The sequence below is a fragment of the Arvicola amphibius genome, chromosome 7 (assembly GCF_903992535.2).
Source record: "Arvicola amphibius chromosome 7, mArvAmp1.2, whole genome shotgun sequence".
Lineage (NCBI taxonomy): Eukaryota > Metazoa > Chordata > Mammalia > Rodentia > Cricetidae > Arvicola > Arvicola amphibius.
The window spans coordinates 81,823,718-81,841,187 of record NC_052053.1 but is presented as its reverse complement, the minus strand read 5'-3'; the positions used below and the strand labels follow the sequence as shown (position 1 = coordinate 81,841,187).

Sequence of the window (17,470 nt, the reverse complement as noted above, 5' to 3'; positions counted from 1 at the left end):
TCTTGGATAAAATTGAATCACTTTAAAATTAACTTCTTAACACCTACTGTACTCCCATCTGAATGACATGAGATGAGCTACTGAAAAGTCTAAACTTTACCGCGCTCACCTAGGGCTCCTGTAAAGACCTATACCAGCGCCACGATGCTCTTACCAGTATCCAGTCACCGAAGTCTTACCTCTGGAGTCCCAGTCAATGTGGGTTATGTAGCTGGTGGCTCCTTTGCAGATGCCCACTCGTTTACTGCTCATCACATTGTATATATCTATGAAGCTGTCGTGGGACGCCACGGCTAGGTATTTCCCAGAACCTACAACAGAAACATTTGCTGGGTATTTCCTACCTGTGGGAGGAGTTTAACTCTGCAACCAGAGGTAACTCTACTTATCTTTTGGGGAAAATCTTAAGTGTCCAATAAATTATATTATAATCAGATGTAAATGTTGATATCAAATGGCAATATATTTCTTCAAGAATATTAATAACAAAAAATGAAGTGAATTTTCTTAGTGTATACATTAGTTCAGTGTATGACAAATTTTATTTAATTTTTTTTCAATCTTACATATTCTGACTTTGTTTATTGTTTTTCTGGGGAACAAATCCAAGGCCTCATGAATATAAGCACAAATCCTCTCCCACTAATGACACCTAAGCACTGCCTTCCCATAGAGCTATTTTGGACAGCAAATTTTAAAGAGTCATTTATGTTCCAATTTTGATACAAACATAAACTTGCTAAGTTTATGGGAGAAATGGACATGAATCAATATAAGAAATGTTTTCTTATCATTAGTAATTTAGTCATTTTAGTCAGCACTGAATCAAAGAAATTGGTAACATGAAATGTGCAACTTCAAAAGCATTACTATATCAAAAAGTAGTTATTTGTCCCCTTTTATTTGCAAATATGAAAACTAAAGTCCACTTAAATTGTCCTGGCCCCATGTCATTTGGAACGTTAGTGGCATAAGGATTAAGATTAAACAAGACATTTGTACCTGGCAAGTACAGGGCTCTTACACTTCACCCCGCTGCTTGATCAAAAAGTAAAATTCTGGACCTGGAGAGATGGTCAGTGATAAGAGTTCTAGCAATGAAAGCGTGAGAATTTAAAATCGCATCTTCACACCCATGTAAAAGTTGGGCATGACTACACCCTGTGAACCCAACACTGCTGGGGTCAGAGACAGGAGGACCGTTGGCCTTGCAGGTAGCCTAGCTTCAGGTTCAGTAAGGAATTGTCATAAAGGACTAAAGTGGATGATGATCAAGCAGGGCACAACTCTGTCCTCTACAAGTATACACACAACACATGCATATACACTACAAACTGAAAAACCACGCTCTCTCTCTCTCTCTCTCTCTCTCTCTCTCTCTCACACACACACACACACACACACACACAGAGAGAGAGAGAGAGAGAGAGAGAGAGAGAGAGAGAGAGAGAGAGAGAGAGAGAGAGAGAGGTCTGAGGTAAAGTAAGTTGGAAAATTATTACATGTTGATACATTTACTCACTGCCAGATTGATGCAAATAATAAAATATAATCTCAATGCAATCTTACCAGGTGAAAACTGGACATCTGAAATAACATCTTTTCTGTGGTGGAAGGACACGAGATCCTCGAGAGTGTCTGCATTTGCCATAAAGAAGCTTCCATCATTGAGACCTACAGCTAAAACTTTTCCGTCAGGAGAAAAGCAGCAGCACCTCCCACCTGAAAGAGAAGGAAAGCAATAGGTAATTTCTTGTCACATATACAAGTTTAGAGTATGTGCTTTAAGGGCCTTTAATTACACAGAGGAACCTGTATTTATTATGGCCTCAAATCAACATTAAAAATAAGTCAAGAAATTCTGTTAAAACAAATGAGTTTCTAACCTTAACAAGAATGTACAGTTATTTACCTTAACAGAAAGCTGATAAAAAAGAGAATTCTTAGCTAATAAAAAGCCAATTGTTGTAGAATTTTAAGGTGTGTCACATTACGCTCTGAAACATTAGTTTAACAATGTAAAGATGTATAGCTTTTATTTATGTTGCATTTGTTTAACTCTGTGAAGCTGTGATTCTTTGCCTGTCTGAAACACTTGATGGTCTAATAAAGAGCTAAACAGCCAACAACGAAGCAAGGAAAAGGACAGGTAGGGCTGGCAGGCAGAGAGTATAAATAGAAGGCAAAATCTGGAGAGGAAAAAGAAGCAAGTTAGAACAAGGAGAGAAGGACATCAGGGGCCAGAGACCCAGCTACCCACAAGCCATGGAGAAAGATATAAAGAAAGGTATACAGAAATAGAAAGGGAAAAAGTCCAGAGGCAAAAGATAAATGGAATAGCTTAAGTTGAGAAAAGATGGCTAACAACAAGCCAAGCTAAGGCCGGGCATTCATAAGTAAGACTAAGCCTTCATGTGTGATTTACTTGGAAACTGGGTGATGGGCCCCCAAAAGTCAAAAGTGTAAAACAACATTTGGCATTCCAACATGGCTAATAGAAAATCCAACTATAGCCAATGACCTAAGTGAAGACTGGGGTGGGAGGCAAGAACTATCTTTGAATGTTCTTTAAAACAAAATTTTTGGGGGCTGGAGAGAAGGCTCAGAGGTTGAGAGCACTGGCTGTTCTTCCAGAGGTTCTGAGTTCAATTCCCAGCAACCACATGGTGGCTCACAGACATCTATAATGAGATCTGGTGCCTTTTTCTTGCAGACAGAACACTGAATACATAATAAATAAATCTAAAAAAACCTAAAATTTTTTAAAAATGAGGACATCTTTGTAAAAATGCTTCAGAAATTAAAAAAGGACACTGGACAATTATTAGTTTAAGCTAGGAAGATCTGTTTCAAAACTAAATAAAATATTAATATTGTTTATTAAATAATGTTAACTATTAATTTTAAAAGCAGTCAGAGTTACACTGATAAATAAAGAAATAATAATGAGCTTATCCTAACAGCAAGAGATATGGCAAGCAAAGGAAAACCCTAAAGATTACTAGCATGTAATCTGAGGGATAGGGTGAGGTTGTTACAGAATGAAAAATCAGACTGCACTGGGAATAAGTAATCATCTAATTATCAAGCACGTATCCCTTTAGTTAAGGATGCCTAAAAGAAACTCAGTAGAAAACATGATGAAAGCCATCTGACATATTAACACTTCTCGGGAGGACATGCTAGAGATACAAATGGGGGATGACAGTATGCTGGTGGTGGTTATAAACACGAATCTGGATAGAACTTGTCATTTATTACAAGCCAACCCAAAATCCATACTTCCTTTCCCTGGTTTTTTTTTTTTGATATTAAAGAAGAATGATGTAGATACTTTGTCAGCCAGCATGATTTTTCCATAGCAGGAAGGTCATTAAGAAGTGCCTCTACAGATAGTGCAGGGATCTCCTTTGCGAACGTTCCACAAGCATTGTCCAGGAATCCCAAACTGCTACTTGACATGACGGAGCTGAAACCTGTTATCCTGTGACCTGAGTTTCCAATCAGGACTGTGTTGGTTAGTTTGTCAACTAGATACAAGATAGAGTCATCTGAGAAGAGGGAATCTCAAATGAGAACACGCTGCCATCAGAATGGCCATGGGGCATTTTCTTGACTGGTGATTGATTTGAGGGGTGCAGCCCAGCCCACAGTGGGTAGTGCTGCCCTGAGCAGGTAGTTCTGGGGTGTGGAGCGAGGAGGAGCCAGGAGGAGCGAGTCGGCAAGCAGCACTCCTCCATGGATCCTGCTTCAGGTCCTGCTCTATCCTTTCTGATGGAACTCAGCTGTGAGAAGAAATAAACCCCTTTCTTTCCAGGTTGCTTTTGGTCATGGTCTTTACCACAGTAACAGAAACCAGATTAGGACAAGAACTGAATTTGAGGTCAGGACTGCTCTTATTTACATGACTATGATTTGCAGGGCCCTTACTTGCATGGCAGAAATTGTACAACTGGAAATTACATGTACAATGGGGTTAATATGATCTCAACAGTGCATAGAAGCCAATGTGGATTGCCCTCCTTTTACATGGTATGATTTACATGCCAGGAAACTGCACACCAAGCAGCTCAACCCAACCACACAAGGACTTTAAACTGCAGCCATGTTCCTACAGCCGTATCCTGCAGACAGTATTCTAGTTACTGCTCAGTGTGCAGACCTTTACCACATATTCAATACACCATTCTTCTTATTGCATAATTCCTTCCCCACTAATGTAGTCCCTGGCCCAATACCACAGGAACACTGCAAGGCCAAAACTGAAGAAAGGGACCTTGCCTCTTTCTTCTAGAGCAGTGGGTCCAGCAGATGGATTTACAGGGATTGAGGTGGGGCCGTAAATGACTATGATGTTAGAGCAGAAACTTTCCTAGACTTCTGGTAAACTCCTTTACCATTGGCAGAAACAAGGCCTTCTCCTTGAAAGAGATCTGAATTTCATCCTAAGGAGGCCACTACTTCCTATATGTTCATTCCTTTTTCATTGTCCACTGTCCCTTACAGGTACATCTGCTTTCTTCACTTGCTCCTTTTATACCCTCCAGAATCCTCTCTTCTGTCTTTTAGTAATTAACTGCCTTTTAGTAGGTATCACTTCATAACCTTTGGGCTGAGCATTCTGAGCCCAACAGGAAATGAAATGTCAGTAATTGAAAGCACAGAGAAGCACCACAATTAGCCAGGTTCTCTCCGGCTGCTGACTGTGATGACTATCTACTTGCCTTGGGGAGCCCAAGTGGCTCCTCCTATGAACACTGTGCTAATGATGATTACAAGAAAGGTGATGTACAAAAGATTCTGAATGCATAAATCATTTACAGAGAAAAGTAACCAGCTCAGGTCTGAAGTGTTCAGCACAAGTTAGAATCATTAAAGCTTCCACAAGTTTAAAAGAATTCCTGGAGAGCTGCTTGGCCTGCAAGGGGACCTGACAGTCTGCAGGAGGATCCATCGTTCTTTGGGGTGAGTGAGGAGTGAGTGCCCGATCCGCGGCAGCTGCCCGGAGAGGGACCACCGACTCTCCACAACTCCCCCTGCCACCAGCACACTTCCTGCTCTTCCTCCAGGGGTTATTCTCCCCGGATACTGCCTCTCTCTTCCTGTCCCTTCCCAGCTTGCACCCAGAATCCTCCCCCCCTCCCCCTGCCTCATCCTCCCGTCTTTGGGGCCACAAAATCCCACAGCTCAGCCTGTTTGGGCTCTGGGGACCTGGAATTGAGTGCACCCAGGCCGGTGGGAGGTCCCCTCCTTCATTTGACTGCCCGGAGCAAGGTAGGCCTTTGACTGAGAGCTGCTTGGCCTGCAAGGGGACCTGACAGTCTGCAGGAGGATCCATCGTTCTTTGGGGTGAGTGAGGAGTAGGTGCCCGAACCGCGGCAGCTGCCCGGAGAGGGACCACCGACTCTCCACAACTCCCCCTGCCACCAGCACACTTCCTGCTCTTCCTGCAGGGGTTATTCTCCCCGGATACTGCCTCTCTCTTCCTGTCCCTTCCCAGCTTGCACCCAAAATCCTCCCCCCCTCCCCCTTCCTCATCCTCCCGTCTTTGGGGCCACAAAATCCCACAGCTCAGCCTGTTTGGGCGCTGGGGACCTGGAATTGAGTGCACCCAGGCCGGTGGGAGGTCCCCTCCTTCATTTGACTGCCCGGAGCAAGGTAGGCCTTTGTCTGAGAGCTGCTTGGCCTGCAAGGGGACCTGATAGTCTGCAGGAGGATCCATCGTTCTTTGGGGTGAGTGAGGAGTGAGTGCCCGATCCGCGGCAGCTGCCCGGAGAGGGACCACCGACTCTCCACAACTCCCCCTGCCACCAGCACACTTCCTGCTCTTCCTGCAGGGGTTATTCTCCCCGGATACTGCCTCTCTCTTCCTGTCCCTTCCCAGCTTGCACCCAGAATCCTCCCCCCTCCCCCTGCCTCATCCTCCCGTCTTTGGGGCCACAAAATCCCACAGCTCAGCCTGTTTGGGCTCTGGGGACCTGGAATTGAGTGCACCCAGGCCGGTGGGAGGTCCCCTCCTTCATTTGACTGCCCGGAGCAAGGTAGGCCTTTGTCTGAGAGCTGCTTAGCCTGCAAGGGGACCTGACAGTCTGCAGGAGGATCCATCGTTCTTTGGGGTGAGTGAGGAGTGAGTGCCTGAACCGCGGCAGCTTCCCGGAGAGGGACCACCGACTCTCCACAATTCCCCCTGCCACCAGCATACTTCCTGCTCTTCCTGCAGGGGTTATTCTCCCCGGATACTGCCTCTCTCTCCCTGTCCCTTCCCAGCTTGCACCCAGAACCCTCCCCCCCTCCCCCTTCCTCATCCTCCCGTCTTTGGGGCCACAAAATCCCACAGCTCAGCCTGTTTGGGCTCTGGGGACCCGGAATTGAGTGCACCCAGGCCGGTGGGAGGTCCCCTCCTTCATTTGACTGCCTGGGGCAAGGTAGGCCTTGGTCTGAGAGCTGCTTGGCCTGCAAGGGGACCTCACAGTCTGCAGGAGGATCCATCATTCTTTGGGGAAGAGATGGGCAGGCGCCAATGCAGGAGCTCCTCCAACAACATGAAAGGCAACATGACATCACCACAAGCCAGACATCCCGAAACAACAAGAATTGAACACCCTACCCCAGAAGATATAGAAGAAACCGACATTAAACAGTACTTTATGAAAATAATAGAGGACCTTAAACAGGAGGTAAAAAACTGCCATAAAGAAATGGAGATGACAAACAAAAAGGTAGACGAAATAAATAAATCTCTCAAAGATACCCAAGAAAAACAAGAAAAACAAGAAAAAGCAATCAAACAGGTAAGGGAAACAGTACAAGACCTGATAAATGAAATGGAGGTATTGAAGAAAACACAATCTGAGGGACGACTGGAAATGGAAACTCTGAGTAAACGAACAGAAACTTCAGAGACAAGTATTTCCAACCGAATACAAGAGATGGAAGAAAGAATCTCGGACTCGGAAGATACTATAGAGGAAATAAACTCACAGATTAAAGAACTAAACAAATCTAACAAATTCTTAACACAAAACATTCAGGAAATCTGGGACACCATGAAAAGACCAAACCTAAGAATAATTGGGGTAGAAGAAGGAGAAGAATTACAACTCAAAGGCCCAGAAAACATATTCAACAAAATTATAGAAGAAAACTTCCCCAACCTAAAGAAGGATGTTCCTATGAAGGTACAAGAAGCCTACAGAACACCAAATAGACTGGATCAAAAGAAAGCATCCCCACGCCATATAATAATCAAAACACAAAACATACAGAATAAAGAACAGATATTAAGAGCGGCAAAGGAAAAAGGTCAAGTAACATATAAAGGGAAACCTATCAGAATTACACCTGATTTCTCAATGGAAACCATGAAAGCCAGAAGAGCTTGGATAGATGTGCTACAGACACTTAGGGAACATGGATGCAAGCCTAGACTATTATACCCAGCAAAGCTTGCATTCACCATTGATGGAGAAAACAAGATATTCCAGGACAAAAACAGATTTAAACAATACACAGCCACAAATCCAGCCTTGCAGAAAGTAATAGAAGGAAAATCACAAACCAAGGAGTCCAACAACGCCGACAATAACTCAGGCATCTAGCGACCCTTCACCAGCACAACTAGAAGAAGGGAAACACACAAACTCTACTACTAAAAATGACTGAAGTTAACAACCACTGGTCATTAATATCACTCAATATCAATGGACTCAATTCACCTATAAAAAGGCACAGGCTAAGAGACTGGATACGAAAACAGAATCCAATATTTTGCTGTTTACAAGAAACACACCTCAACCACAAAGACAGGCACCTACTCAGAGTAAAGGGTTGGGAAAAGGTTTATCAAGCACATGGCCCTAAGAAACAAGCGGGTGTGGCCATACTAATTTCCAACAAAGTTGACTTCAAACTAAAATCAATCAGAAGAGATGGAAAGGGACACTTTATACTCATAACAGGAAAAATCCTTCAGAATGAAGTCTCAATCCTGAATATCTATGCCCCTAATATAAAAGCTCCCACTTATGTAAAAGAAACACTTCTAGAACTCAAGGCAGCCATCAAACCACACACACTAATAGTTGGAGACTTCAACACTCCTCTCTCACCAATGGACAGGTCAATCAGAAAGAAACCTAACAGAGAATTGAAAGACTTAATGGAGGTAATGAACCAAATGGACTTAACAGACATCTATAGAACATTCCACCCAAATAGGAAAGAATATACCTTCTTCTCTGCGGCTCATGGAACCTTTTCGAAAATTGACCATATACTTGGTAACAAAGCAAACTTCCACAGTTACAAAAAAATATTAGTAACCACCTGTGTCTTATCGGATCACCATGGATTAAAATTAGAATTCAACAACAATGCTACCCCCAGAAGGCCCACAAACTCATGGAAACTGAACAGTCAACTACTGACCCACACCTGGGTCAAGGAAGAAATAAAGAAAGAAATTAAAGTCTTTCTTGAATTTAATGAAAACAAAGACACAACATACTCAAACCTATGGGACACAATGAAAGCAGTGCTAAGAGGAAAGTTCATAGCACTAAGTGCCCACTTAAAGAAAACGGAGAAAGCACTCATTGGTGACTTAACAGCACACCTGAAAGCTCTGGAAAAAAAAGAAGCAGACTCACCTAGGAGAAGTAGAAGACTGGAAATAATCAAACTGAGGGCAGAAATCAACAAAATAGAAACACAGAAAACAATCCAAAGAATCAATGAAACAAGAAGCTGGTTCTTGGAGAAAATCAACAAGATTGACAAACCCTTAGCCAAACTAATCAAACGGCAGAGGGAGAACACGCAAATTAACAAGATCAGAAATGAAAAGGGGGACATAACCACAGACACAGAGGAAATTCAGAAAATCATTAGATCTTACTACAAAAGCCTGTATGCCACAAAATTGGAAAATGTAAAAGAAATGGACAGTTTTTTAGATAAATACCATATACCAAAGTTAAACCAGGACCAGGTAAATGCTCTAAATCGTCCTGTTAGTCGCGAAGAATTAGAAACTGTTATCAGAAACCTCCCTACCAAAAAGAGCCCAGGACCAGATGGTTTCAATGCGGAATTCTACCAGAACTTCCAAGAAGACCTAATACCTATACTCCTTAAGGTATTTCATAATATAGAAACACAAGAGTCACTGCCAAATTCCTTCTATGAAGCTACAGTTACCCTGATACCTAAACCACACAAAGACTCAACCAAGAAAGAGAATTACAGGCCAATCTCACTCATGAACATGGACGCAAAAATTCTCAATAAAATACTGGCAAACCGAATCCAAGAACACATTAGAAAAATTATCCATTACGATCAAGTAGGCTTCATCCCAGAGATGCAGGGCTGGTTCAACATACGAAAATCTATTAATGTAATCCATCATATAAACAAACTGAAGGAAAAAAACCATATGGTCATCTCATTAGATGCTGAAAAAGCATTTGACAAAATTCAGCACCCTTTTATGATAAAGGTCTTGGAGAGATTAGGGATACAAGGGTCATTCCTAAATATAATAAAAGCTATTTACAGCAAGCCGACAGCTAACATCAAATTAAACGGAGAGAAACTCAAGGCTATCCCACTAAATTCAGGAACACGACAAGGCTGTCCACTCTCTCCTTATCTCTTCAATATAGTGCTTGAAGTTCTAGCAATAGCAATAAGACAACATAAGGAAATCAAGGGGATTCAATTTGGAAAGGAAGAAGTTAAACTTTCATTATTTGCAGATGATATGATAGTATACATAAGCGACCCCAAAAACTCCACCAAAGAACTCCTACAGCTGATAAACTCCTTCAGTAACGTGGCAGGATACAAGATCAACTCCCAAAAATCAGTCGCCCTCCTATACACAAAGGATAAGGAAGCAGAGAGGGAAATCAGAGAAGTATCACCTTTCACAATAGCCACAAATAGCATAAGATATCTGGGAGTATCGCTAACCAAGGAAGTGAAGGATTTATTTGACAAGAACTTTAAGTCTTTGAAGAAAGAAATTGAAGAGGATACCAGAAAATGGAAGGATCTCCCCTGCTCGTGGATTGGGAGGATCAACATAGTAAAAATGGCAATTCTACCAAAAGCAATCTATAGATTCAATGCAATCCCAATCAAGGTCCCATTAAAATTCTTCACAGAGATTGAGAGGACAATAATCAACTTTATATGGAAAAACAAGAAACCCAGGATAGCCAAAAAAATCTTATACAATAAAGGTACTTCTGGAGGCATTACCATCCCTGACTTCAAACTCTATTACAAAGCTACAGTATTGAAAACGGCTTGGTATTGGCATAATAACAGAGAAGTTGACCAATGGAATCGTATAGAAGACCCGGATCTTAAACCACAAACCTATGAACACCTGATTTTTGATAAAGGAGCCAAAAGTACACAATGGAAGAAAGAGGGCATCTTCAACAAATGGTGCTGGCATAACTGGATGTCAACCTGTAGAAGAATGAAAGTAGATCCATATCTATCACCATGCACAAAACTCAAGTCCAAATGGATTAAAGACCTCAATATTAATTTGAACACATTGAGCTTGATAGAGGAGAAAGTGGGAAGTACTCTGCAACAAATGGGCACAGGGAACCGTTTCCTATGCATAACCCCAGCTGCACAGACTTTAAGGGCAACATTGAATAAATGGGACCTCCTGAAGTTGAGCAGCTTCTGTAAAGCAAAGGACATTGTCACTAAGACACAAAGGCAGCCTACTGACTGGGAAAAGATCTTCACCAACCCTGCATCTGACAAAGGTCTGATCTCTAAAATATATAAGGAACTCAAGAGACTAGACGGTAAAATGCCAATTAACCCAATTAAAAAATGGGGCGCTGAACTGAACAGAGAATTCTCAACAGAAGAAGTTCGAATGGCCAAAAGACACTTAAGGTCATGCTCAACCTCCCTAGCTATCAGGGAAATGCAAATCAAAACAACTTTGAGATATCATCTTACACCTGTCAGATTGGCTAAAATCCAAAACACCAATAATAACCTTTGCTGGAGAGGTTGTGGGGTAAGGGGCACACTCATCCATTGCTGGTGGGAATGCAAACTTGTGCAACCACTTTGGAAAGCAGTGTGGCGGTTTCTCAGGAAATTCGGGATCAACCTACCCCAGGACCCAGCAATCCCACTATTGGGAATCTACCCAAGAGATGCCCAATCATACAACAAAAGCATATGCTCATCTATGTTCATAGCAGCATTATTTGTAATAGCCAGATCCTGGAGACAGCCTAGATGCCCTTCAGTGGAAGAATGGATGAAGAAACTGTGGAATATATACATGCTAGAATACTACTCAGCGGTAAAAAACAATGACATCTTGAATTTTGCAGGCAAATGGATGGAAATAGAAAACACTATTCTGAGTGAGGTAACCCAGACCCATAAAGATGAACATGGGATGTACTCACTCATATTCGGTTTCTAGCCATGATTAAAGGACATCGAGCCTATAAGTTTGGGATCCTTGAGAAGATAATAAGAAGGTGAACTCCCAAAAAAGATATAGTAATCCTCCTGGATATTGGAAGTAGACACGATCGCCAGGCAAAATTGGGAACTTGAGGGTTGGGCAAGACTGGGCCAAGGGAAGATGGGGAGAGAAAAGTGTGAAGGGGAGAGCGGGGGGAGCTCGGAGGAATGGGGTGCTTGGGATATAGGAAGGGTGGATATGAGAGCAGGGAAGCATATATCTTAATTTAAGGAGCTACCTGAGGGTTGTCAAGAGACTTGACCCTAGAGGGGTTCCCAGGTTTCCAGGGAGACGCCCCCAGTTAGTTCCTTGGGCAGCTGAGGAGAGGGAGCCTGAAAAGGCCAGTTCCTATAGCCATACTGATGAATTTCTTGCATATCACCATAGAACCTCCACCTGACGATAGATGAAGAAAATGACAGAGCCCCACCTTGGAGCACCGGACTGAGCTCCCAAGGTCCTGATGAGGAGCAGAAGGAGAGAGAACATGAGAAAGAAAGTCAGGACCGTGAGGGAACTCCAGCTGGCGACAGATGGGGAAGGTGACTGAGCCCCACATTGGAGCACTGGACTGAGCTCCCAAGGTCCCGATGAGGAGCAGAAGGAGCGAGAACATGAGGGAGAAAGTCAGGAACGAGAGGGGTGCGTTCACTCATGGAAACGGTGGGACAGAACTAATGGGAGATCACCAACTCCAGTTGGAATGGGACTGATGGATCATGCGACCAAACCCGTCTCTCTGAGTGTGGCCAACAGCGGGGGCTGACTGAGAAGCAGAGGACAATGGCTCTGGGCTCTGATTGTTCTTCATGGACGGGCTCTGTGGGAGCCTTCTCAGCTTGGTCGATCACCTTCCTGGACCTGGGGGGAGTTGGGAGGACCTTGGTCTTAGCATAGAGTGGGGAACCCTGATGGCTCCTTGGCCTTGAGAGGGAGGGAGAGGAGGTATGGGTGGAGGGGAGGGGAGGGAAGGGGGAGAAGGAGGGGAGAGAAGGGGGAGAAGGAGGGGAGGGAGGGGGGAGGAGGAGGGAAGGAGTTGGAAATTTTTAAATATAAAAAAAATAAACCATGAGAAAAAAAAAAAAAAAAAGAATTCCTGACACCCGATGGTCCAGAAAAATTAAACACAAGTTTAACTTTGGGAGTAAATTATAATGTCAATTTAATAACACAGCCTCACCATATTCCTTTTGTGACAATTGGGAAACTGAATGGGAACTCTGAAATTTTGAATGTGAACATTTGGTTGGACTCTGCCAAGACTGAGATCTCAAACTTTCACGTAATTCTAAGTCTGTCTTGCCAATACACATAGTTTGCCTTTCTCTAACTGAGAAATATGACTGGAAGCAGCTGCTTGTAAAGAAACACTCATCTTTCTGAAGAAATGTCAGAACCATGCTGTGTTGTCTGTCACTAGACTCATAGCTTGGGCCAAAATATAGCAGTCTTTAGAGCAGTGTGTTTCAACCTGTGGGTCACAACCCCCTTGGGGCTAAGTGACCCTTTCACATGAGTCACATAGCAGATATCCTGCATATCAGATATTTATGATTCATAATAGTAACAAAATTGTAATTATGAAGTAGTAGCAAAAACAATTTTATGGTTGGGGGTCAGCACAACATCTGTATTAAAGGTCAGAGCATTAGAAAGGTTGAGAACCACTGCTCTAGAGCAAAGATGAACAAAAGGAGTTTCATGTTATAAGCCACAAACTAACCATCAAAACTGTTCAGCTCTGCGGTAGCAGTACAGCAGCCCTAGATGACACGGCACAGAGGGCATGGATGTGATCCAATTCAGCTTTACTCTCTGCTGAATGTGGTGGCTCAATATAACTTTAGTACTGAGGAAGCTGAGGCAGGAGGGATAGACAGACAGAACAAAACATCCTCTATAACCAGAAGAGAGGATGGGCTCAAGCTGATACACAGGTATGAAGCAGGATACAAAAACAAGAAACATAATGGCATCATGAGAATGAAAATTGTCCCCTTGAAGCTTCTTGCAAGCTAGTAATCAAAAATTCCAACACAATGGACCATATTTGCTCTAAAGGCTTTCAACATAGAGACAAGGTTTTTTTTATTCATAAATACTTTCAAATAAGAATATTAAAATACCAATGAACTAGGTTTAAACCCTAAACCTCTATGACCTCAAATAAGGCTTTATTGTTTTCCCAGATTCCTCTGAGAATGTCAAACAGGACTATTGCTTCTATCTTTCTACATCCCTGTGACCTAAGTGTTTACTTTATGGATTATAAACCTGTCATGTCCTTCAGGAATCTCCAAATGATTATAAAGTTTCTTAGCAACTCTTTGGTATATACAACTATTGGAAAGACAATGAAGTGTGCCTCTCTTCAAGAAGCCCACAAACATGCTTTTGGGTGTGTCTTTCTTCCCAGTTGCCCCTCTCTTAAGCCCATGCTTAAAGTCACACTGAAATCTCTTAATAAAACGTAACTCTGCTTCATTCTAGCTCCTCTTGAAAAGAAATTTTTCTGCAGCAGGAATTTGAAAAGATTTGTACCACCTATTCGTGTACACTGCTTCCAATTTCCAGGTCTTTCTAAACCTGTTATTTTATATGCCATTTTGTTTCTGACAACAAGACAGAGACAAAGCTCTATATTGATACCCTTGGTAGCCTGAGAAATTATTTTCAGAGACCGCCACTAGGGCAAACCCATGATTCTTGGTTTTGATGTAGAAAAATGACAATTATTAAAATGAGCTATCAGATTAAATATTGGACCGGGACGGTTCATCACTAGAGATCTACAGAGATGTGGGGCTGGGGGGGGGAGGGCATGGAATGAAGAAAGACATGGAATGATAGCAAGAATCCAGAAGCAGAAATTCCATAAAAATCCAGAATTGATTATAATTAAAAACTACAACTGCAGGATATAATAAGAACTGTTGTTTTTGTTTGTTTTTGGGATGGGGTCTTACTGTACAGCCTTGGCTGGCCTGAAACTTGAAGTCATATCAGCTCTACTGAGATTACAGGTGGTCAACAGCACACTAAAGCTGTAAACGGGAGCTTTCCGATGTATAATTACAAAAAGAAGTGTAAAGGGCTGGTAAATATTCACAATATATTCATTTCTTAGACTTTAAAGACTGTAAACATTAGGCCATATCGTATATCTATACTTTTGTTTGTTCTCTGATTACTATAAAACTGAGTCATTTGTCAAAAACTTTTCTTATGAGAGCCCACTTCCATCACCGTCTCATAATTAACTCTATATAACATCAGTAATCTTATTATATTAACACAAGCAGTTGTCACAAATACCGCCAGGTGTTATGGCTCACACCCTTAATCCCAGCACTCAGGAGACAGAGGTGGATGGATCTCTGTGAATTCGAGGCCGGCCTGATCTGTAGAGTTTGAGGCTAGCTAGAAAGGCATAGTGATATTTTGTCTCAAAAAAGAAAGTTCACACACATCCTTTGCAAATTAGGAAAATCAACTCCCCCTCTTGAACTAATGCTGAATAAAATAAAGATACCTAATTAAAAATATTTAAATTCAAAAGCAGAGAATCATAAATTTTGCCTATAACCTAAGGCAAAGAAGTACTCCTTGTGAGTATTCAGGCATCTGTACTGGCCTGCCCTTGGGGTCCTGACAGGATACATCCTCAGCTGCAGCCACTAAGAGCATCTCCTGTGGACATTCACTATGTTCCCTTTTAAAAGGTGAGCCGTACCTACCTCCTATTTTCTCCTTCCTCCCTCCCTCCTCTCTCCCTCCCTCTCTTCCTTCCTTTCTCCCTCCCTCTCTCCCTCCCTCTGTATGTGTTTGTGTGTGTACCTTTCTCTCTCTCTGCTTCTCTGACTCTCTGTCTCCCCTTCCCCTTCTCTCTCCCTCTCCCTCCCTACCTCTCTTTTCTCTTCTGCTGCTCCTGTTTCCAGAGGCCAGGCTCTCCCCTCTCCTCCCTTTCATTCCCTTTTAATAATAATAATAAAAACTCGTCATGTGAACTCTGTTGCATGGCATCTTTTCTCTCATAGTGCTTATTAAAAATTACAATACTCCTAGTGGAAACCACTAGCATTGACAGACAATTTTTCAACATTAACAGAAAATAAAAGGTCACAAACTTAGGAAGCATAAAGCAGGATGGATCCAAGTAGACCCAGATACATGCCCAATGCTGTTAAACTACAGACCTGTAAGAAAAAGCAAAAGAGCAGCAGAACCCAAATAACGTCATCTACACCAAGAGCTCCAGAAGCAATTACAAGAATTCAAAACGGAGTCAACTATCAAAATAAGAGCATACTACTGGACCGGAGAGGGCAATACTTCACTCCAAAGGGTATTACATTGTTAAAGAGAAGTTAAGCAACAGTAAAAAAAAACTGAATAAAATCACCCTGCCTTGGACCTCTCCCATGACTCTGCCCTTGGAATGTCATGAGTTCAGCACAAGGAAAATGAAGGAATTTCCAAAAAATCCTTTACTAGAGACACTCTATGGCTCTTTGTGAATGTCAGAAAATTGTGACGGCTTCATCTTTGTTGAAGTCTGAGAGCCTCTTACCCTTTTTCAGTTTCCGGACTGCCAGCATACAATGACTAGGAGAGAGGTCCCATATTCTTAAGGTTTTATCATCACTTACAGTAGCGCAGATGGGCAGATAAGGATGTGTGGCCAAACCCCACACCTCTCCTTCCATGTGTCCCTATAAAGAAAACACAGTTAATCTCAGCGTAACCTGAAAATACATGAATATGATAAGGAACTCCACAGACCAGCTCACCAGTGGAACTGATAAAGAGATCCAAGTTCAGGAAAGCCCTGACATGATTTCAAGGAAATAAAACAAATAAAGGAACATTTACTAAAGAAAACCTGTTAGAATTTGGTCAATATAGTGATGGCATATGTACTGGATTTCAGTACCTCTTTATTAGTCACAGCTCATCCACATGGAAACCAACACAGACTCTTGCAACCCAGAAACCTAGCTTTGTCCCCAACTCCTGGTTGGAGGGTCAGCTTCCCAGGACAGGCAGCATATGGATTTCTCCACCCTGAACCAGCTGCCTGTTGGAGGATGGATGTGTGATGTGCACAGCTGACAAGTAAAAACTCCTTTTTCCCCAGCCCCTGTTCCAGATGTCAACTCTACTTCGAGTGAGTGCTACTGAGAATAAAGAAGCCCCATTGGAACTCAAGAAGACCTGAGATCACTGTCTCTTTTTCCACTGTATGTATTTACTTTCTAAAGCCTGCAAGACCCAGAAGCCTTCTCTTGTTCTTATACTCAACTCCAGAGCCCGATTCTGATATTTTGCCTCTGTGCAAACTGACTTGTCTATGTTTTTGATTAGCATACCATCTGAGTTATGAAACTCCACTGTTCTTGAGAGCACATTTAGAGAGGATTGTTTTCTGTGTTCTGCTATAGAGTCAGTTTTTTTATGAAGAGATTGGGAGTTTTTGTTTTCTGGCTTTCTTCTTAAACCATGAAGCACTAATTCACAAATCATTTTATAAAGCTTGATACCACAACCAGATAAGAAAAATACAAAGCAATAACTCTTCTAAGAAGATTACTAAAATCGTCTACAATATATTAACAAACAGAATCTACCACATGTAAAAACAATTATACACTGCAACCAGGAAAGCAAGGCTGTCAGTCTTCAAAATCAATTAATGTAGTAAGTGTCACAGAATGAAGATCAAAATGCCATGAACATCTAATAGACACATAAAAAGAATCTGACAAATCCCTCCTGGCTCATGATTCAAACCACTTAATAAATTAGAAATTAAATCACGATTCCCTAATCTTAGCAAAGAGCATTTGTGAAAAACCTACAATTTCATTATGAAAAACCCACATGCCTATTTTATCATCACTCAGGAAGCTGAGGCAAGAGGATAGCTGCATAGTCAAGGCCAGCCTA

The 17,470-nt window shown here is 42.2% G+C and overlaps 1 protein-coding gene across 12 annotated transcripts in view; it reads right to left on the bottom strand.

Moving 5' to 3' along the window:
- Eml5 (EMAP like 5) overlaps positions 1-17,470 on the bottom strand; it is a 128,921-nt gene that overhangs the window by 43,784 nt on the left and 67,667 nt on the right. For 11 of the 12 annotated variants that reach the window (XR_005286162.1, XM_038336077.1, XM_038336081.2 and 8 more), the window contains 3 exons: positions 16,095-16,236; positions 1,570-1,722; positions 180-311 (listed from right to left, as the gene is read on the bottom strand). Coding sequence is in view for 11 of the 12 variants with exons in the window: in XM_038336077.1 (XP_038192005.1) it covers positions 180-311; positions 1,570-1,722; positions 16,095-16,236 (427 nt within the window). In the remaining variant the exon portion in view is untranslated. Of the gene's footprint in view, positions 1-179; positions 312-1,002; positions 1,065-1,569; positions 1,723-16,094; positions 16,237-17,470 lie in introns of those variants that run through there. The other variant, XM_038336088.1, reaches the window with a different exon arrangement.